We start from the raw sequence: 23,456 nt of genomic DNA, 5'->3' as shown, positions 1-23,456 counted from the left end.
TGAATTATTTCAAACACTGCTGATAGGAATCTAGTCACTCCAAAGGGCAATTTGGCTGCACCAATTAAAAGCGAAACAAGGTGGGCACGCTATGAGCTAGCCATTCCACTCCCAAGAATTAACCCTAAGAAACACTGCCACAGGAACACTAGGAGAAAATGAACAAGGTTTTTCATTCCAACACTGTGTGATTAACACAAAAGACTGCCCACGTAACTCAGTATTATAAAGCAAGTACTCATTCAGAACAAGAAATGCTTAAACACCTTCCCTCACCTTATGAAATGTAAAATCCTTTATGTACCAGGCCTTTGTGTACCATACTTATGGGATGACCAAGAGACAGTGGGAGAATAACCATAATGCCACATTGACCTCTAACAAATCACTGTGTGACCATGAAAAATCACCTCTACGTCTGTTTCCTTGTATGAAAAATCAGGACAAAAGTCACAGGGATTCTTTCACATACTCCCACTTCCTCCTTTCCTACCCCATACAACCAGAACAGCTCAATTACTCTCTGTACCATATATTACAGTTTAGAATAAAGTTCCATTTAAAGGAAATTTTGATGCTTAAAAAAAAAATTTTTGAAAAAAAAAACCAAAGCTAGATGGTCTCTTTCTTCCAGCATTCCAAGATTTAGTCTTCTCAGTCTAGTTTGCAGAATTTCCTCAGTAAAGTGTGAAGTATCCATTCAGGGATCAGATCACTGACAACAATATTAAGAAAAGTGAATTTTTAAAGCATTTGCATAAGGCTTGCAAAATAAGACCTTTCCCAGGCTGCCGCAGATCAAAACTTTTCTGTGGAATTCAAGTATGAGCAGCAGCCTGCAAGATGTCCCAAACAGAAGCATAATGCCAAAGGTAAAACTATTTTAAACATCTAAATTAGACAAATCTCAAAAGTAAAAACATCCTGAAACACATGCACTGAAGTGTTCCTCTTATTTAATACCAGTTTGTTTTCCCGTTCCCCAATTTCTCTAATTTCCCCCTGTTTGTTTTATTTGTATTCAAAGTTTTCCAGTTAGGAAGTATTTCAAGGCCCAAAGCTCTTACTTCCCATGCCATTTATGGAAGTCCAAATCACTGGCTGGAAAAGTTACAAAGGAATGTTTTCTGCTTTCACAAGTTTTACTTCTTCACCCAGATAGTCTGTGAGCTGTCTTGTCAGAATTACACCCTCCACAACCCACAAGGTTTTATACATTTAAGGTTAGGTCAACCATTAAACTACACTCCAGCTGGTAAGGATTCTCTAAATTTATAGCTCTACAGCCAGTGAAAAGCAAGTGGGTTAATATTTAAGGCATCCTAGCCTCTCTCTCAATATCCACGGAAGAACAGTCAAGAAATCAAATGATGTTTTGCATTGGGCAAATCTGCAGAAGACCTCTTTAAAGTGTTAAAAAGTAAAGATGTCACTCTGAGGATTAAAGTGCACCTGACCTAAGCCACGGTGTTTTCAATCACAATGAATAAGGAAGACCAAAGAAGAATTGATGCCTCTGAATTACAAGTGTTGGTGAAGAATACTGAATACACCATGGACTGTCAGAAGAACCACTGAAACTGTCTTGGAAAAAGTACAGCCAGAATGCTCCTTAAAAGCAAGGATGGCAAGACTTCACCTCATGATCTTTGGACGTGTTATCAGGAGGGACCAATCCCTGGAGAAGGACATCATGCTTGGTAAAGGATAAGCAAAAAAGAAGACCCTAAGGGAGATAGACTGGCACAGTGGCTCCCAACAATGGGCTCAAACAGCAATGACTGTGAAGATGCGGCAGGAGCAGGCAGTGTTTTCTTCTAGTATGAGCTGGAACCAACTAAATGGCATCTAACAGCAGCTTCTCTGGTTACAAACCTCGATTGTCGATCAGTGACTTGAACAAACCAACAAAACCTGTTGCTGTTGTATCAATTCAGACTCAGAGTGTCTCTATAGGACAGAGTAGAACTGCCCCATAGAGTTTCCAGCACTGTACCCTTTACAGAAGCAGACTGCCACATCTTTCTCCTGCAAAGCGGCTGGTGGGTTCAAACTGCTGACCTTTCAGTTAGCAGCTGAACGCTTAACCACCACACCACCAACTAAATCAAACCCACTGCTGTTGAGTCAATTCCAACTCACAGTGACTCTACAGAAGAGTGAAATCGCCCCATAGGATTTCCAAGGCTATAAATCTTTAATGGAAGCAGACTACTACATCTTTTTCCCTCACAGCCGCTGGTGGGTTCCAACTGCTGACCTTTCGGTTAGCAGCTGGGCGCTTAACCACTGCACCACCAGGGCTCCTACTAAGGCTCCTGAAATCACACAAATGAGGACCTAAAACATCTTCTGGCCTACTGAACAGGTTGAAATGCCCATCTAATGCAGACTGGGAGAATACTGCCTTACTCGCGGAGAGACATTTACTTAAGAGGAAAGGAAAGCTATGACAGGTGACCTAAAAAGTTACAGCTTCTTGTTTAAACTGCTCCTGTCACTCACTGTGAAAACCTAAACAGATAGGGTAGAGGTAAGTTGCTTCCATTGTAAACCTTGTTGTATCTGTTCCCTCTTACCAAACCTGAAATAGGCTGTATGTTTTAAATCATTGGGCTCTTGTTTTTCTTATCACTTGTTAATTCCCTTCCCACACATCTACCTTAAATTCTGACATTTTTTTCCTTCCAGACTGGAAGGTGGGGTTCATCTCAGCTAAAAAATTTTTTTATCAGCACTTCACTCACGTTGTCATCAGAATCCACATGCTTCTCTGCCCTCCAACCAAAAAACAACAATGCCACACATACTGGGTCTCAATAGGTATGCAACAGAATTAATCCACTGAAATGGGGAAGAAATCTACCTGCTCAGTTCAGGTTAACTGTGGTTCTTCACTTTCTAATTTAAAAGTTCACATTAAAACTAGTCAGTTGACAACTCCCCATGGGAATAAAAAAATCAAAGCAGGTAGAAAAGGACAGAGATCTCTACTCCTACTCCCTAATGAAATCCCTGCCCAATGTTTCCTTGACTTTTGAAAATGCCATATAACACGTGAAAACCTGTTATAAGACTGACACCCCAAAGCCTGATTAAAATTATAAACATATATATACATATGTGTATGTGTGTGTGTGTGTGTGTGTGTGTGTATATATATAAAAGCTGGCTGTCAAAGGTCGAAGGAATTTATTTTTTAGATAGAGCACTCCCTTATAATGCTGCAGTTGAAATCTTCCTTAAACACTAAGGATGATCATTGTTATTGGTAGTTAGGCTATCTTGAATAAGCAAGCACTGTTCCCTGCCCTCTAGGGCAATGCTGGGCAGGTTCCCACGCCTTTGCATCGGCTGGAGGCTGGCAGACAGTGAAGGTCATCAGCTCTCTGATGTCTTAGGCATGTGTTAGGGAATAGAGGGCAACTATTTTCTGAGATTGTGGTCTAAAGAACAAACAGGACCCTAACAAATTTTGATGAGTTTGTAGCTACTTGGAACATTATCCTAGCTACAAATGCCTTAGAGTTTCTGTTCACTTTTGTTCAATGAAGAGCAATCACTGTCCATTATTTTGGAAGATAACATTTGTAATGACTAGTCCTAAAGAATAACTTTGTTTTATTATCATGATTTGTGAAAAGAAACAGGGTAGACAGTACAAGGAAGGGCACAGGCAGTGCCCTGTTTTAAGTCCCAAATTTCTTCTTTTTGATAGGTGGTGGGAGCTGTGCAATGATGTCATCCAGGGGCCTCTCTACTGCCACCAGTGTTCTTTCATCCAAAAGTTCCATGAAGAGGAGAGGCTGCAGGTTGGAGAGATGATAATGATTCTATCAGGATTTTCACAAGTTCCAGGGGTAATCCTGACTAGACTCACTTGGCCTAAAAGGTGTTCTGTATAGTTCGAGGCTGGAGTTACCTAAACCTCTGACAGTCTCTCCTGACCTAGGACTCAAAATGCTTAGAAAGGTTGGGAGCTTTTAATTGAGTTATTCATAAAAGACTTCAATGGGATTTTTCATGTTTTCGTGCACAGAAAAATCTGTAATTCTCTAATTTCTTAGGAATCAATGCCAAGGATTTTGGGGCCCAAATTCTTCACAGCTCGTAAGTGACAAATGCATCAAGAAGCTAATGACACTGGAACAATTTACACGGACACTACCTCCTTTTAAAAATAATTATTGCAATTCTTGGAAAGATGTTCTGGGACCCCAAATACCTGTAGTACCCTAAACTCAACAGATACTTGTTTTGTATACAGTAAAAGCCTAGCCCAGAAAGGGGAAAGTCATAATAAATTCAATGACTTTAGTTTTTGTTTCCAATTTATCTTGGGGAAGATTCTTCAACCAGAATTCAAATTTAAAAGTCAGCTTTAACAGAAACAAAGACCCCAACTGAATTCCAACATCATTTCTCACTGCCTAGGTATTTCATTTTGGCTAAGTATGACGTGCCTGCCTCAATGTACTGAGACAAGAACGATGAACTACAGACTTAAAGAACAGACAACCTCGGAGAAGTTAAACTTGTCTTTTCAAAACCAGGTTCTCTGCAAAGCAAAGGTACTATTGTCTTCCTGTTGTGAAGCTTACTACATTTTCATAACATCAGAAGTAATCAACTCTCCAGAATGCAAGAAAACATGTCTTACCTTGTATTTCTTAGAAATTTTAAAGGCATGGGCTGTACGCCTCCTGACATCTGATTCATTTGTGAGAGAAACTGGATTGTAGAGTAAGGTTCTGTCATTTGGAAGAGGCTAAAAAGACAAAAACATACTGTTTAAATCACTATTTTATTGGACTTCTACGGGCCAAAGACTGTAGGGATTTTTCAGGCAAACCCCATTTTCTAATCATATTATACTCACTGCTTCCATGAATCTCCTCACTTCAGGAAGAGAACTGTAGACCCTCTTCCAGCCACACCATAGAGATTGGGAGTATGAGGCAAAAGAGAGCTTGGCACTCCATGCCAACAAGATCAAAGGGCCCAGCTGGGGCTCCTGGTCAGTCTCATCAATAACACTTTGTCAGAAAGGAACAAATTGACATGTGCAGGAACTCTGCCCACACAGGTTCTATGTTTTCTAGACTCTCTTCCACTCAGACTGCAGACTGGCCAAGTGACTAAAGTTCTCCTCAGATGAAGCTTCAACACAAACCACCCCCACTAATGTCACTGACACCTCAAGAGACAGCCTCTTGCCAAGCAAATGGTATTTCATCTCTGACTTCCTTGGGAAACAGCTCTGCCCAGCATGAGGAAGTGATGAACTTATCACCAACGCTTGGGAAAAATGATCTGGGCTGACTTACAAAGAGGCAAAGGGAGTGGGAGGGGTCCTTTCTGTAACGCTCATCCCACAGAAGGCAGTTGCCAACCAGTTCCGCTTCCCACACCCAGAGGACGCAGGACCCATGAGATGCGTTCCAGTGACACATCACCTTTAAAGCCATCTGCTGCTCTCCCCTGTTTCATCCACCCCCTCCTTCACAGAGATACCAAAACACCATGTGCTGGTTGTAAGCTAAGTCCAAAACGCATCGTGTGCATGACCACAGCTTACAATGCACCTAGGAAAAAAAATGCCTGCCCAAAAAAGACATGTAAATTTGGGGTGAATCAATGCAGCAGCTGGCAAAGAGGCTGGAATCTAAAATTGAAGAAAACGCTCACATCCCACCTATATCACAGCCGTGAAGAATGGAATTTTCCCAGCTGGGCTTTTTTCAAGACATTAAGACCAATTCCTCAACCCTGCAGTGTTTCAGTATACTCAATCAAGGGGCATTAAATGGTCAAAACCTCACTGCCAATCTCCTTTAATGAAATCTCATTATTCGGTCATCCCAGGGCAGGAGTGCAAAGTTGAAAGTGATTTAGCCAAATCAATGGTATTCCCCACGGAAGGTCACTGACCCAGTCACTTTCCCAATTAAGTTTATGTGCTCATAGGCAAAGTAGAGAAATAGTCAAGTCAGCAAAAACCAGTAAAGAATTGTCTGCCCCTTCCCTGAGAGCCTCAAGAGTGTGGGAACGGAAATGAGGAAATGTATAAAACAGAAGTTCCTTTCCTCCATAGAATATACCAGGAACTTTATTCTGATGGTCTTTCCTATTGTCCTTGTTGCTTTTGGAACTTAAAGACTCCTAAGTAGAGGAGATTTGGTGGGTTATGGATAGGTGGTAGTGGTGCAAGACTCACCAACGACTTGTCGATGATGCAGAACATGTAGGCATCATGGAGAAGGATGTGCGTTGGTCTTTTGGGATGAAAACTGATGTGTGTGATGGGAGTATCCCTTTGGAGCCAAAGGTGATGAAACCCCTGCTTCTGGATGGCCCGGCTCCACTCTGTATACTGTTTGTCTGGGATGCTGTACTCAAATACCTGGAGAAGAATATGATTCAGAGCAAACGCAGGCTGGTGCCCAGGAAGACCAGAAGGGTATCCTCTCATCCGTAACCAGAAAATATCTATAAAGACTTTATCAGCATCATATTCAGTCTTTTGCTTTCCCGCCACTTTGTTTTTTAAATTAAAAAAAAATTTTTTTAAGGTAAATACAGAACAATAAAATTGGAATTCCAACAATATAAAAAGACTTACAGAGAAAAGTCACCCTCCAATCTTGACTCCTCCCTTCCTCAGGACAAGAATAGCCTTCTTTTTTGTTGTTTAAATCTTTTCAGAGGTATTTTATGCACACGATACAAACTGCTCTGCACCTTGTTTTGTTTTTTCACTTAGTATCATATCATGGAGATTGACCCACATCACCATATATATATATAAACCAATCATGCCCCTTTCAAAGCCTTTTAAAGAGAACAATAGTCTACTCACTTTACAGATACGATTTGCTTATCTAGTCTCCTCAAAGACATTTAGGTTATTCCCATTCTTTGGCTACTACAAACAAGGTTGCAATGAATTATCTCTATACATATGTCTTTTTGCACAACTGCAAATGTATCTGTAGAAAGAACTCTTTGAACTGGAACTTCTGAATCAAAGTCTGTTGATTTTCAATTTTTTTAAACACTGCCAAAATGTCCTCCAAAGAGATTGTGCTAATTTATGCAATGTACAAGAGCTGGTTCCCTGTGCCCTTACAACAATGTCTTATCAACTCTTAGATCTCTGCTACTCTGGCAGGTAAAAAAACTTCCAACAAGTTTTAATAACAGAAGCACTTAAGGGACCAAATGCCAGTAAAAGGTATTGGGTGGACATGATTGATATCTGTTACAAAGGCAAGGATCTGGCTTCAATGACCTCTCAGTCTTTGGTCAAGGACAAAAATCCATGAAACTGAAATGACAGATTCCATTTTTTTTGATATAGCGTGTATACCTGTGAGTGTAAGAACTGCTATTCAAAGTAGTACACATCTACTATCTTGCCTAGTAGCCTAATTAAATGTGCTTCCGAAATCACATTTAATCCTCACAACAGCTCAGTAAGTAGATATTATCATCCCCATTTTATAGATGAGGACGTACAAATGTCTACGCTTTCATAACATGTTCCACAGAAGACAGTATTTTAAAATCTCCTTACAATTAGTTAACTTGGTATGGAAAAAGCACTGGGTTACAGACCTTAGTTTCGGCTCAGATTAGGTACCTGCCCTTTCAAACCCTTTCACTATGGCCTGATTTCCTCATCTGCAAAAGTGAAGTCGAATTATATAATCATTTAGTAACTTTCAACTCTCAAAATCTGGTTTCATCTCATATCCAGCTTGACACCTAAGCCCGTGTCATCTCTAGTCTAAAACAATCAGTATTATGCAACAATTCCTCCATGTTCCTATGCTTCAGTGCTTGTCATTCAAACTGCACCCATCAAGTCAAAGCATATTGCTGCCTGTGTCGAGCCCAGGCTATACCTGGCAGCTTTACTTCACATGAGAAAACTACCTTTATATACTCTACCATCTTCAAAGAAATCGCTTTCAAAATTGTCACTATCTCAACCTGGAAAGGTTACTATCTGGCACAAAGGAATTAGAAAGCACTGGAAAGTCTTTTACCTGCTGGTCGGAATGAGCAATGACAAGGTTGTTGGTATTGGGGGCGATGGCCAGAGCAGTAACAGGGAAATTGTAAGCAGGTACTGTGCAGTGAGGCTGGGAATAAATAAGAGACCTGAGAAGCAACTCTATACGGCACTTTCCTGCAAGAAAGACTGGATGGTCTAGGTCAGTTGTTTTTCAGTAATTTTCCTTGGAACTCAAAGGTTCTGAGAGAAGTCTCACAAACTTTAGGCATTTCCCCACACAATAAACTTAACTTCCTTTTTTTAAAAAAATATACATTTAACTGCTTAGAAAATTGACAGCATTTAAAGAGAAAAGCTTTCCCTCCTACTATCTCTACATCTGTATGAACTGCTTATAAAAAAGTCGTTGAGCAGGAAACGTACAGCTGTAACCTGGATTTAAAAGAAATTAATGCCTGGGCATGGAAATTTACGTACAATTGCAAGGCATGTGTACCAATACACATGAACATTAAGTACCAGGCAAGGCTCAAAGTGTGCAGTACAAGCACTTGCTACAGCGTGATACAGGTTCAGTTATGCAGTAACAGGGAAATCCATTAAATGCTGCAGTTTGATGCTGTCTTATAAACTTTTAATACTTATTCCAAGTTTTGGGTAGTTCTTACCTGACTTGTATGATGAGAAAGATGAAAACTTGTAAGGGATCATTAGTGATTCAATGTTTAACAAATATCATTTAGTGATTAGTGAAAACTTTTTACTGTTATTCCTTTTTCAATTTTCTGGTTCTGTTTAACAGTACTTTGAGATTGCAAGGTAAGGTAGTAAAGGAAATTGTTAGTATCTGCAATTATCCATCTATACAAATCAAAATTTCCTTGCCACTATCCAACCTCCTTAAAATATAGTAATAACCTGGATGTGGGTTCACCATCCCCAAATCCTTAATTTCAAATTTTTGTGCACAAATGGTTTTACTGTTACCACTGACTGACTTTAAATGTTACAAATTTTCAAACAACCTCGATATTATAAATTAAAACTAATACAGCATTTAGACTCTAAAAAAGTAAAAAAAAAAAAAAAAAAAAGGTATTCCAAAAACAAGAAAAATTCTTGATTCAAAAAAGTACTCTAGGTCATACCAATCTGCCTTCAATCTTATAACTGCAGAGCCTTCTTCCTCCTGTACAATGATGCAAACTGTTACTACTAAATCCTGTGCTCACCTTTAGCTCTTTTAGGCTGTAGATGTGGACCCCAGCACTGGTACCTGATGCAGCCAGCCACTTCCCATCAGGGCTGACTGCCAAAAGACACATGGCCTCCACAGTTCCTGTGAAGGCAGAAGTGAAGTCTCAGAACTGCCCCAGTGTTCACAGCCAGTTCTGCTCTGAAGAGGACGGCAAATCCAATAAGATAATCAGGGTTTTAAATCTCTGAGAGGGGAGATTTCTTGACAGTTCTGCAAATAGGTTCTAGATGTTAACCTAACCATTTTTTCTACTTAATTAGCCACCTTTCATGTAAAGCAAAGCCACAGAGATAAAGCTAGACATGTCATTTACTCAGGCCTGAGTAAGAAATTGTGTACTATGATAATGGAGAATCAGGGTAGTATTTACCACTAAAATCTATTGTTTAAACTAATTGTTTCCAACTCCTTTCCTACCAAATGGCAAGAAAAAAATCAGACAGTGATTCTATATGCCAAACACGTGCTGCATGTAACACCCCTGAATGATGAGAAAGCTTTATAGTAAGACATGTAGAAAAGGATGGAGGCAGTGGTAGAGAACACCATGAGCTAAAATAAATGACAAGGACTGCAATACACAGGTTTGAGGGCTGTGAAAAAACCTGCTTGATTACAAGAGGAGTGAGATGAGATGAAGAGAGGAGGAAGAAAGAAAGTTATATGCATAATGCAAAGCCTGATTTTAAGGGGTGCTAAAAGCAAGATAAAAAGTCAAAGTTTTTTAATGCCTAATAATAACATATAGGGTCTACAGGGTCACTATGAGTTGTAACTGACTTGACAGCAATGAGTTTGGTTTGGTTTTGCTCTAATAAAAAAAATATATAGGTGCTCAACAAATACTGTCAACTTACTTGATCTGACCCCTAACCTGAGGTTTCTTCTGCTGTTTCTGGAGCAGCTTATGGAGAATGAGAGTTGACCTTCCTGGCTAATGGCATCTAAACGACAGTGAAGCAGCTATACTCCAGGGCAATGGACAAGGGAGAAGGACCACGAGAAGTATTCAAAAACTACAGCAGAGATCAGCTTAATCTGGGTACTAAGCCCTTAATAGTTAACTAAGCAATAGTTAACGGTACATACACATTCGTTCACACACTCATGTTCTCAAAGAACATGGAAAAATTTACTCAAGATTTAAATGAACAAAGTAATGAAACAGCATGCAAAAGGGTATCTTCATCTTTATAACAACAACATAACAAAAATGTCCACAAAATACCTACATATGAACACTTAATGGAAATACATCAATATTAATGGTAGTTATTTCTGGGTGTCAGGATTACAATGATTTTAACTTTCTTCTTGCTCTGCTAGCAAAACGTTAAGAAGAATGATGAAACTTCTTTGGCCCCAAATAAGGAACTGAAAGCCCAGTGAGAAAAGAGTAGGTGTGAGGAACATTTTGGATCTCATCAAGTATCTTCATTTGCCAGAGATCGCCTCCCACTTTAAATTGCAAACATGTGAGTGAGTGTGTATCTGCAGGCAGGGAAGAGCATTAGTGAAGCTAGGACAATGAGGTTCAAAATGGGAAAAAAAGATACATGTTAGACACAGACATGTCTCTCCCATGGCTAGTTACCAATTCCCACCTGACCGGGGCTGGAAAGTATGGAGGTGCTTGAAGTGTCCTTCCAACAGCTGAATGACATGTAAAGATCCTTGATTTGATGCTACAAAGAGCTTGGTGGAGTCTTCAGAAAACAAAATCTGAAGGGCAGAGCGAAGGAATGCTGGCATTTTGGGAACCTTTGGGAGAACCAACAGTAAAAGCCAGTAAGCAAGAGAAATAAGACCCACAGCCTCTGAAAAATAATCACAACCAGGATTAAATTACATTAATGCTTCCTGCCTCTAAGCAAGCTAATTGACCAAGGACCCAGAACAATGACATGCCCATTATAACTTAACAACTCCCCTTTTTTTTCTCTTCAGTAAATACTACATATTATATCGTGGAAATAACTGAGTCACGTATGAAACATTTAATCAGGAAAGCTCAAAACTTTATTGTCACTTTCTGGCATTTCCCTGTTGTTGTTAGGTGCCAACTCATAGCGACCCTATGTACAACAGAACAAAATGCTGCCCAGTCCTGTGCCATCCTTACAATTGTTGTTACATTTGAGCCAATAGTTGCAGCCACTGTGTCAATCCATCTTGGCAGTCTTCTTCTTTTTCACTGACCCTCTACTTTACCAAGTATGATGTTCTTCTCCAGCAACTGGTCCCTCCTGATAACATGTCCAAATGTCCAAGGTATGTGAGATAAAGTCTGGTCATTCTCCCTTCCAAGGACCACTCTGGCTGTATTTCCTCTAAGACAGACTTTTTTGTTCTTCTGGCAGTCCATGGTATACTCAATATTCTTTGCCAACACCATAATTCAAAGGCATCAATTCTTCTTTGATCTTCCTTATTCACTGTTCAGCTTTTGCATACATACGAGGTGAATGAAAATATCATAGCTCGGGTCAGGTGCACTTTAGTCCTCAAAATGACATCTTTACTTTTTAAAACTTTAAAGAGGTCTTTTGCAGGAGATCTACCCAATGCAATACTTCATTTGATTTCCTGACTGCTGCTTCCATGGGCATTGATTGTGGATCCAAGTAAAACGAAATCCTCGACGCCTAACTTTTCTCCATTCATTGTGATGTTACTTATTGGCCCAGTTGTGAGGATTTTTGTTTTGAGATGTAAGCCATACTGAAGGCTGTGGTCTTTGATCTTCATCAGTAAGTGCTTCAAGTCCTCTTTACTTTCAGCAAGCAAGGTTGTGTAATCTGCGTATCACATGCTGTAAATGAGTCTTTCACCAATCCTGACGCCCTGTTCTTCTTCATACAGTCCAGCTTCTCAGATTATTTGCTCAGCATACAGATTGAATAAGTATGGTGAAAGGATACAAACCTGATGCACACCTTTCTTGATTTTAAACCATGCAGTATCTCCTTGAAACGCTTTTGAAAGATCTTCAGCAAAATTTTACTTGCATGTGACATTAATGATATTGTTTGATAATTTCTGCATTCTGTCAGATCATCTTTCTTTGGAATGGGCACAAGCATGGATTTCTTTCAGTTGGTTGGCTAGATAGCTGCCTTCCAAATTTCTTGGCATACACAAGTGCGCACCTCCAGCTCTGCATCCATTTGCTGAAACTTCTCAACTGGTATTCCATCAAGCCCTGGAGCCTTGTTTTTCACCAATGCTTTTTGTGCAGCTTGGACTTCTTCCTTTAATACCATCGGTTCTTGATCACATGCTGCCTCCTGAAATTGGTCCTAAATTTGGCCAATGTTCAACTATTTCAGGGGGTACCATTTCCCTACCCCTCCAAAGTCATTATCAAGTGAAAACGGAAATAAGACGCTTTTGTAAGAACTGTCTCCATATAGCCTCATCTCCCATAGGTTTCCATTTCACTCAAAAATCACACCCTTAGGAAGTTTCTTCTTGTTCAGCCAGACACTGGGCTATCACTTACCTTTTGGAGGCTTATGTTTTCATGTTCATAACTCAACCGGTAGAGAAAAAACCGAGAGGCTGTAGAATAGGCTATCCAACTTCCACATGGCGAAATACAGCTGGAGATAATGTTCTCAGGACCCTGGCAATATTAAGGATCAGGGTGAACATTCAAGAAAAACTTTATACTGACAAGGTTCGCTGTGACATGAGTCCTCAAGCTCCCGCCGGTCTGGACATAGCCACAAACACCTACACACAATCGCAACACTCATCCTGTGGGTCACTATGATTAATGGTAGAGCACCTATATGGTGTGGCTTTAATTTCTAAAATAAGAATGGAACTCCCTGAATACTGCACATATATCTGAGCCCTTTGAGTACTTCATACATAGCCTCACACTAAATCTCAACTTTAGGTATCTGAGCAGGGAGGTATTTAATACAAGAGACTTTTTGGAGAGTAAGACTGTCTATTTTGTCTATGACAACCCATTTTAAAGACCTCTAAGAAATAGTAAGTGAAAAAATTGCAGAACAAAGGAGATGAAAACCTCAATGTAACATTTATATAACTAAACGAAAAAACCTCATGAAAACAAAATGGTTTCTAAATATACGTACATACACACATGCTCTCACACATTCACTGTCACAGGAATAGATTTGGAAGGATATACAACTAATCAATTAACATTATTTCAGGGGAGGAGACCAGAATTAAAGAGGCAATCAAGTATATAAACTACTTATATAATTTGAATTCTTTACAGTGACAGTGTAGTTACAAATATTTGTGTAATTAAAATTTTGAAGAAAGCTAAAAACTAGTTTGTACAGTACGTTTTCACTAACGGGTGGAAGTTTTTTCTGGAAGGATATACAAGGAACTAACAGTTATTATCTCTGGATAGTGAGTGGAACTGGAGATATGGGGCAAAAGGGAGGTTAATTTTTCATCATATACTGTTTTGTACTGTTTGAGTTTTTTTAAATATAGATGTTATTTCTATAAAAATATTAAAAGAAAATCAGTTTCCTGTATTCATCTAGCAAATTCAGGATGCCCAAATTATAATCACAGAAAACTCAGTTATGGTGACATGGCACTGCATTCAAGTAGCTGTAGAGCTTATACAGCTTATGATTTTAACTAAGTAATTCTCAAAATTCAAAATGGGAAAACTGCTCTGGATTTCAGAGTGTGAGTGCACAAGTGAACTTCCTTACCTTTGTCTTGAGCTGCAGTAAATGGTCAGCATTTTTAGAGAGTGGAAGGACATCCCCATTCTTTCCTGGAACAAGAAATTTCCCTGAGGTTTTTCTTATCAAATAAAGTATTTCCCCCAAGAGTATCTGCATATTTTTTTCTTCTAAAAAGTCACTCCTGGACATCCAGCCAACGTGGCACCACAGACAGAAGCATCATGCCATCCCTCCACGGCAAAGACCCGAAAAACTAAGTAAAACACAGACAATCGTCATTCCTGGAACCTGAAGTGCCAAATGAAGAGACAGGGAACTCAGCCAAGCACAGAATGGAATAAGAAACTGACAGATGACAGACAGCGAGCAGAGGCCCCCATCGGCTAATGCAGCACAGGTCCGCCATCTTGGACTCCAGTCGGGGATCAGCAGACAGGCAGCAAAGGAAAGCAGCTTTGCTGAACTCCCAGCAGGAGACAGAGCACCCAGTGACAACCAATACATGCTTCCTCACCCCCCATTCTCTCCCCGCTGCTCCCCCTCCGAGCCTCCTGGCTGACTGCAATGGCTTGGCTGGACGGGAAGTGCAGCGTCTGTGCCACTTGGATTCACCCCACACACGATGGAGATCAGTGGACGGGGAGTACGGGAAAGCAGCTTCACGAAGTTCCCAGCAGGAGGTAGAACACCAGATAATGAGTGATACATGCTTTCCTAGCACCCCCTCTCGGCCTCCTCTGCTTCCAACCAGCCACAATCTCTTGGCCGGGTGGCAACTCCTTTGGCCTCAGGCTGCTTGGATTCACCCTGCCCACACTGGCCTGGCCCAAGCTGGTGTTGCTTCTTTCCGTCTGTTTTGGTTTCGTCTGTGCCTCCTACAACCTCCTGCTCCTTTCTCTGGAAAATCTAGCTCCGTGTGCCATCTTTGCTTCTTCTTGAAAGGCTGTGAAGCCACGCTCTACTGGGGAACCACTCCCCCGGCCTGCAACACCATGCTGATGGGATACCTGGGGCTTTTTTTTCCCTTGTTTTGCTTTGTTCTGCTTTCTTTTTCTTTTTGCAGCTTGGGAGCCCCTTCTAGCCGGGACATAACGGCACAGCTTAGGAGCCACTCCCCCAATCTGTGTAGCCACGTAGGTGGGATCCCTGGGAGCATTTCTTTTTCTTTTTCTCTCTTTTTCCCTTTGTCTGTCTTCATTTCTCAGTTCTCATGTCTCTACACTTATCTTCTTTTCCTCTCTCCTGAACACCTGGTGCTGTGACACTGATATCCTCTTTAGCCGGGATATACTGTGCAGCCTGGGAGCCACTTCCCTGGTCTTAGCACCCCCACTGGTGGGACTCCGGGACTCCTGGGGGCTTTTCTTTTCCAAATTTTTAACTAGTTATTTTTTTCTTTTCTCCATTTCTCGGTTTCTCATCTCTCCACTCCAATGGCAAGCTCCCTTAGTACTCTTTTTTGTCTTTGTTTGCTTGTGTTTTTGGCTTCTGTTTTTCTCTCCCCTTTCCCATACCCATATTAGCTCCACACATCACAACCTCCCCACTCTTTACTGCCTACCTGCATCGTGCAATGAACATCATATACCTCTGAGCAGCATAAGCACAGCCTACTGGAACCTGCCCAACAATGATTCCTGGCCCACCCTGTTAGCCCTACTACATGCCACAAACAACCCATCCCAACCCTTCCCCTTCAGCTGGACCTGCCCTGCTGCACTATAGCTAAATGACTTGCCCTGCCCATTGGACAAGGTGAAGAGTATCGTGACTACAGACGAGCGAACAACAAAGAACGCACAGCCTGCCTGCTCAGACATGACGAAATAAAAAAGCAGGTAACTACTGAATGTCCTAAAGATAGCAGACAATATCAAGGCATATAAAAAAACAGGACAGGATGGGTCCAGTAGGTGTCTAAAATAAAACACCAAATGACTTTTCAGTAGAAGAAATGGCACTAAAACTACCTGTTAAGGAATTCAAATCTCTAATATTCAGAGCAATCCAGAAGTTGAAGCAAAAAGCAGACAAAAATGAGGAAAAAACAGAAAAATGTTTGGAAAAGGCAGACAAATTCATGGAAAACACAGACAAAAAATGGAACAATTCAGGAAAGTAATACAGGAACAAAATGTGAAAATAAATTCATAACTACAAATCATATAAAAACAATTAGAAACCCAAAAGATAAACAAGATTTCAGAAATGGACAGGGTTGTAGAAGGGCTGATGAGCAGTTTGAAACAATGGAAGACAGAATCAGCGAAACTGAAGACAAACACTTGGATACAACTCTGTGGAAAAATCAGGAAAAAGGGCAAAAAAAAAAAAAAACAGAAGAAACCCTGAGAATTGTGTTGGATACAATAAAAAGCAAAAATCTGTGAGTGATCAGAGTTCCAGAACAGGGAGAGAAAACAGAAGACTGAAAGGATCATCAAAGAATTGCTGACAGAAACCTTCCCTAGTATCATGAATGATGAAAAGTTGACCATCCAAGAAACTCAACGAACCCCATATAGGATAGGCCCCAAAAGAAAACACCAAGGCATATCATAACCACACTCGCTAAAACCAGAGACAAGGAAAAAATCCTGAAAGCGGCTCAAGAAAAACAAAAAGTCACATACAGAAGAGAAACAGTAAGACTAAACTCTAATTATCTGGCAGAAACTATGCAAGCAAAAAGGCAATGGGGTGACATATATAAAACCTTTAACGAGAAAAACTGCCAACCAAGAATAATATATCCTGCAAAACTCTCGTTCAAATATGATGGTGAAATTAGAACATTTTCAGATAAACAGAAATTAAGGGAATATGTAAAAAACGAACCAAACTTACAAGGGTTATTAAAGGGAGTCCTTCAGAATGAGAACAAATAACATCAGACCACAGCCTGAATCTAGGATCCAAGATTGTACCAGCCAGATACCAACCTAAGAAATGAACTCTTAAGGATTATCCAAAACTAAAACAACTGCAACAGGGAACCACAGAGGTTAATCTGTAAATGACAAAAACGTCAGAACGATAAAAGAGGGAATAAATGGTATAGGTATAGAACTCTCTGAAGGAAAGGAAGGCAAGGTGATACCAAGTAACAGTAGACTGGTTCAAACCTAGAAAGATATGGGTAAATTTCAAGGTAACCACAAAGAAAGTTAACAAACCTACTCATCAAAATAAGGAAGAAAAACATAAAGTTTCAATAAAAACATAATCTACAAAAACAAAAGAAATCCACAAACAAAAGTAACTCAGCACAGGAGAGTAAGACCAAACAAAAGTAACCCAGCACAGGAGAGTAAGAAGACCAAAGAAAACATTAGCACCACAAAAAAAAGCACTACAGAATGACAGCAATAAACTCAACAATAAAGAACAACAATTAATCTGTGAAGCATCTCATTACATGGAGGCATCTGGAGGACATGATGCTGAGTGTAATAAGTCAATCACAAAAGGACAAATATTGTATGACACTACTACTATAAAAACTCATGAAAAGGTTTACATACAAAAAGAAACAGTATTTTGTAAACTTTCACTTAAAGCACAATAAAAATTTAAAAAGAAGCAGTATTTGATGGTTACAAGGGAAGGGAGGGGTGGGGGTAGAAAAAAATAGACAAAAGATAAGCAGTAACTCTGGTGAAGGGTAAGTCAATACACAATCTGGGGAAGCCAGGACAACCTGTACAAAGCAAGGCCACAGTAGCTCCATAGACACATCCAAACTCCCTGAGGGACCAAATTGCTGGGCTGAGAGTTGTGGGGACCATGGTCTCAGGAACATCTAGCTCAACTGGCATAACAGAGTTTATAAAGAAAATGTTCTACATTCTACTTTGGTGAGTCGCATCTGGGGTCTTAAAAGCCTGTGCACAGCCATCTAGGATATTACACTCTGGTCTCACCCCTTCTGGGGCAAGGGAGAATGAAGAAAACTAAAGACACAAAGGAAAGGTTAGTCCGAAGGACTTATGGACCACATCTACCACGGACTCCACCAGACTGAGTCCAGTACAACTGGATGGTACCCGGCTACCACGACTGACTGCTCTGACAGGGATCATAATAGAGGATCCCAAACAGAGCTGGAGAAAAATATAAAACAAAATTCTAACTCAAAAAGAAAGACCAGACTTGCTGGCCTGACAGAGACTGGAGAAACCCTGAGAACATGGCCCCTAGACACCCTTTCAAGCTCAGTAATGAGGCCACTCCTGAGGTTCACGCTTCAGCCAAAGATTGAACAGGCCCATGCAACAAAACAAGACTAAAAGGGTGTACCAGCCCTGGGGCAGGACTGGAAGGCAGGAGGGAACAGGAAAGCTGGTAATAGGGAACCCAGGATTGAGAAGTGAGAGTGCTGACATGTCATGGGGCTGTTAACCAATGTCATATAACAATGTGTGCACTATTTGATGAGAAACTAGTTTGTTCTATAAACTTTCATCTGAAGTTCAATTAAAAGAAAAAAGTTACCCCTGAGTACTATGGAATCCTACCAGTAGGAAATCAGGAAAATGTCAAGCTCAGTAAGGTCGCAATTTTCTGGGGGTACACTGAAAGAAAAGCAGCCCTTAGGCTCTCCTTGGATGCCCTGGATATGGTCTGTTAATAGATTACTAATTCTCTGACACTCTACCCCATAACCAGGCATGCAGGTAGGCAGAAGTGGAGTTTGTCCTGCTCAGAGTTTAATTTATTTTGCTCATTTTAGAACCTAAAACCAAAACCTCTAATCCACTACAATGGGACCCAAATGTTTACTTAATAAGTCATACAAAAGGCACCTAGGCTATCACCGTTTTAAGATCCACGACCTTTTTCATGCAGGACCATGACTACCCAACGTTTAAACATGTCATCTTTCAAAAGCCTCTTTTCACCCTCGTCAAGATCAGGCAAACTACAATCCCACAATGCTCACCTCAACTACACCCTGCAGTGTACCATACAGAGGTGATCCAGTGCCCTGCTAAATACTCTAATTATCTGAATAACTCATTTCTAGTGGGGGAAAAAACCGTAAGTTCCAATAGACACAGGAAAATCAATTTCTGTTTTTCCATCATCAGAATTTCAACAGTAATTGTGATTTTTGGCTTTTCTCTCCAGTTTTCTCATTGGAAAAGAAATCTTCTGCCACCTTACCTGTTGCGACTGTTGATCCCAGTCGCCAAAGTTCCAGGTGATGAGCAAACTGGAAGAGGAGAAGATGCCTCTTCTTCGAACAGGATACGAGACATCGCTGTATGCAAGAATGGAAAAGTTACGAGCTAGGTTCATCTACTGCCTCAGTACTAGACACAGCAGCAACACAGAACATCCTTTACTGTTGAAATCCATTTATTTGACAATATTTCGTAAGTACTACTATATGCCAGGCACTGTCCTAGGACCTAAGAACGTAATGGGAATGAAAAACATAGCTACTGCTCTCAACAAGCTTATAATCTAAGGGGGTAACACAAAATTAAAAAGGCAATTACACTACAGTGTGCTAAGAACTTTCACACAGGGAAGCACAGTGTGTAATGAAAAAAGGTAGAAAAGATACCTAACCTAGCCTTGGGGGGGTCAAGACAGGAGCCCTAGGTGAGGTTCCCTGGTAAAGACACTGAGGCAAGGAAGGTAAGGCAGGACATCCCAAGCAGCGATGGCCTGGGAAACGGCTCAAGGGTAAAAGAGCATGAAGGAATTAAGAGAGTCTTTCAGCATGGTTAGCCTGAGTGGGGGTGAGGGGTGGAGTACTTGTAATAATATGGAAGGAGGTGAGAGAAGCTGAAGACCAGGGACAGATCAAAACAAGTCTCATAAGCCATGCGAAATAAATTAGGTCATTATGCTGGAAGCAACAGGCATCAACCAAAGACTTGTAAGCATGGAGTGATGAACAAAGTTGCATTTTAAACAGATTAGCGAACCAACTGGAATAACAGAAATGTAAATAAAAGGAGATCATTACAGAGCTACTATGATGACACTCAGATGAAAAAAGATGCTGATCCAAACTGGGATAATGGCAGTGTAGACAAAGAGGAAAGACTAGATTCAATAAAGTGAGGAAGTAGGCTTAATAAGGTTTATCGATTGAATGGAATGTGGAAAAATGTGGGGGGTGGTAAGGGGTTTCTAGTTTGGGAAGACAGCACCATTCATCTAGAAGGGGATACTTGGAGCTGGATTTTCCCGCTCCCATCCAGAATAAAAGCCCAATCTTAAAAAGCAAAATAAAACAAATAAACATAATTCCCATAAACCACAACTACCTGGAAAAGGCAGGGATCTGCCCAGAAACTGAACTAGAAGTGCTGCTGTAAATCTCCTGCCCCTTTGATATCTTTCTGAGAGGCCTGCCTCAAAACAGAAGGAAGAACGAAGAAAGTAGCTACAGAAAGTCCTTCAATTTTGCCCAGAAAGTATTAGCTGTGTTCAGTCTGATGAGACAAGGGAAGAAACGGGATGAGAGGATAGTACACGAGTGGGAGAGGGGCACAAGGATACTTACATGAGGGAAGGTGATTTTTCGGAGAGCAGCATCATAATTCTTTACCTCCACCTTCTCCATGAGAGGGCGAATAACTAAGTGGGTGTCTGTGCCTGGGATGGAGGGGAGGGCAGAAGATGTACAAAATCAGACAAAACCCTCCCTGAAAATACCCTGAGCAGGGCAGAGTGAAGAACAGCCCTCTAAGAGGGCACCCACCTCCAGAGATGAGCGCCGTTGGGCTGTGGGCCACAGCACGCACATCGTGAGTGTGATGCTGGAATGGCTTTGTCCGTACCCACTGCTTCTCATTGCTGCTGGAAGTCACAGAGACCAGCTGAAAATGGAATACTGTCCCCTCGGCTGTGCCCACAACGAAACTGTCTTCTTGCTAGGAAATTAAATCATTAGAGAGGTACATTTGAGCAAAATAGGCCTCAGCTGAAAAAATATTCCCTGAGGTTTTCTGTCTGGGTAGTTTAAGGGAAGACATCTCTTCCTCTAATTAGAATTAGAAGGTCTTTTTCCATCAGAAGCTAACAAGTCCATTAGAGGAACAAGCTCACACATAGATAACACTGTGCCCCCTACTGACAAAATTGATAATATATATCTCAAATCTTAATGAGTGCTTTGGTATACACAAACTAACTCAAAAAACCCAAACCCATTGCCATCGAGTCGATTCCGAATCATAGCAACCCTACAGGACAGAGAAGATCTGCCCCATAGGGTTTCCAAGGAACGGCTGGTGAATTCAAACTGCTGACGTTTTGGTTAGCAGCCAAATTCTTAACCACTGTGCCACCATGGTTCCATATACAGGCTACCCACTGCTAGACCCAATTAAAACAACAAAAAAGATACAACATTTAGGAATGCATTTAACAGGAAAGGTGACAGACCTGTATGAGAAAAACCTACAGCACTCTAAAGGACACAAAAGCATACCATGTCCCTTAAGGGGAATATTTAATATCATAAAGACATTAACACTAAGAAAATGCTGAAGTTTTACATCATCTAATAAAAATAGCCACAGTCCTTTACTTGGAACTAGATAAAGTATTTCTTATATTCACATAGAAAAATAAAAATGCAAAAAAATAAATACAAACTAAGCAAGAATAGTAATAAAAACATGTGGGAAAAAGGGGTTGTGGTGAAGCTCTATTCCTGCCAGATATTAAAACAAATATAATGCCGCAATAATTAAAACAGTGTAGTACTGCATGTGAACAGACCAGTGTAACAGAACTGAAAGTCTGGAGATATACCCAAATACATATGGAAATTTAACACCTCAAGTATTTAATATTTCAGACCCAGGTGGTGTCTCAAAGTGGCAAGAAAAAAATAGACCATTCTGTAAATGGAGCTAGAAAATCTGGATAGCTATATACAAAAAAATAAAGTTGCATCCATATTTCTGTGCATCAGAACAAGTTCCAAATGAATCAAAGATTTAGATGTAAAAACAAATTATAAAAGAACTAGAATAAGGGTGGATTCTCATATAAATTCAGTGTGGAAAAGGACCATGATTCAAAACCAGACACCAAAAAAGACTGATAAGTTCAACTACTTACACACATATAAATTCCATAAGATCGTTAAAAGGGAAAAAAAAACTGGGGAAAAATATTTCCAACTCATAAAAGTACAAAAGGCAAGTCTCCCTAAAATATTGAATACTTCTAGAAATGGGCAAAAAAAAGACCAACAATCCAACAGAAAAATGAACAAAGGGTATAAAAACAATCCACAGAAAATGGCTCTTAAATATACAAAAAGACACTCATCTTACATTAAGAACAGTACAAATTGAAACTATGCTAAGATCTTGCTTTCTCCCAATCAGATGAACAAAATACAAAAAGAGCTATAACAAATGCTGCAAGACTGGGGAATCAGACACACACAGCTGGAGAGAGGTGACAACGGTACACCACAAAGGGATGGGCAATTCGGAAATAAGATACCCATCAAAATTACAAACACATACACTCTTCGATTCAAGATGTACAAATTGAACTATGGCATTATATTTAAAAAACAAAGACTGGATAACTGTTGTCACTAATAACGAGCTATTATATAAAATCATTATATCCATTCAACAGAATTCTATACAGCTAGAAAATATAAGGAAGATATTGTTTAACCAGATTGTTGAATAGAAAATAAATGAAAAGCAATGTTATGCTTAGTCATTCATACAAAGATGTATGTAAGAATACACAAGAAAATCAGTAATAGCAGTTATATATTAGAGGAAGGAGTAAGAAGTGAATTGACAGGAGGCAGTGGTGAGGGGGAAATTTTTTATTATTTTTTTGCTTCTGATTTTTAAACCACATGAATGCTATACTATTCAAAAAAATTAAATACATTCATTTTCAAATGGTAATCGGAAAAACAGGTGAATTCTTCCTTAGGTTTTGAAAAGAACTATGGACTCAGAAATTGAAGTGCTGTAGGTGCCCTTTGAGATTATCTAAATTAATGATTTCCTCAAGAGCGGGACTCAGACAACTAGTAGTAACACAAGATTTTTAAGGCTATACAAAATGTTTTTAGGCAATACACAGACCAAGCATAAAAAATAGTGATAAACTTATTTCTCTTTTGATTATTTTTTAATCCTCCTAAGGTTAAGAAAATCTCAACTTGGGGCAACATATTTTGTCTTTAACGCCTCTTTAACACTTAGTAATTTCCCTTTTGAAGAAACCTTACTAACATTGTTATTTCTCATTGTATTTAACTTTTTATTTACAGTAATACTAATTCTTAAATTATGGTATTGATAAAGTTTTCATTTTTTAAGGTTATAAAAAATGAGCACTTAAAATAAAAAAAATTCTTTAATTAAAGTGAATAATAGTATAGGGAATATGGGGAAATGAGGAGGAAAATCACAAAATTGGTAGTCAAAAGATTGAAGTTTGAGAAACCCAGAGCTAATTCACTGCCTTTACAGAT

General features: G+C 39.9%; 1 protein-coding gene across 5 annotated transcripts in view; it reads right to left on the bottom strand.

Annotated features, from left to right (window-relative positions):
- Nucleotides 1-3,604: 3,604 nt before the first annotated feature.
- UTP4 (UTP4 small subunit processome component) overlaps nucleotides 3,605-23,456 on the bottom strand; it is a 34,250-nt gene continuing 14,398 nt past the window's right edge. For all 5 annotated transcript variants that reach the window (XM_049864027.1, XM_049864030.1, XM_049864029.1 and 2 more), the window contains 11 exons: nucleotides 20,691-20,862; nucleotides 20,493-20,584; nucleotides 19,136-19,232; nucleotides 13,994-14,058; nucleotides 12,781-12,903; nucleotides 10,883-11,039; nucleotides 9,253-9,359; nucleotides 8,052-8,147; nucleotides 6,218-6,403; nucleotides 4,661-4,768; nucleotides 3,605-3,806 (listed from right to left, as the gene is read on the bottom strand). In XM_049864027.1, the coding sequence (XP_049719984.1) occupies nucleotides 3,690-3,806; nucleotides 4,661-4,768; nucleotides 6,218-6,403; nucleotides 8,052-8,147; nucleotides 9,253-9,359; nucleotides 10,883-11,039; nucleotides 12,781-12,903; nucleotides 13,994-14,058; nucleotides 19,136-19,232; nucleotides 20,493-20,584; nucleotides 20,691-20,862 (1,320 nt within the window). In that variant the 3' untranslated portion in view covers nucleotides 3,605-3,689. The remainder of the gene's footprint in view (nucleotides 3,807-4,660; nucleotides 4,769-6,217; nucleotides 6,404-8,051; nucleotides 8,148-9,252; nucleotides 9,360-10,882; nucleotides 11,040-12,780; nucleotides 12,904-13,993; nucleotides 14,059-19,135; nucleotides 19,233-20,492; nucleotides 20,585-20,690; nucleotides 20,863-23,456) is intronic.

The sequence above is a fragment of the Elephas maximus genome, chromosome 21 (assembly GCF_024166365.1).
Source record: "Elephas maximus indicus isolate mEleMax1 chromosome 21, mEleMax1 primary haplotype, whole genome shotgun sequence".
NCBI lineage: Eukaryota > Metazoa > Chordata > Mammalia > Proboscidea > Elephantidae > Elephas > Elephas maximus.
This window is presented reverse-complemented; position numbering and strand designations above follow the sequence as displayed.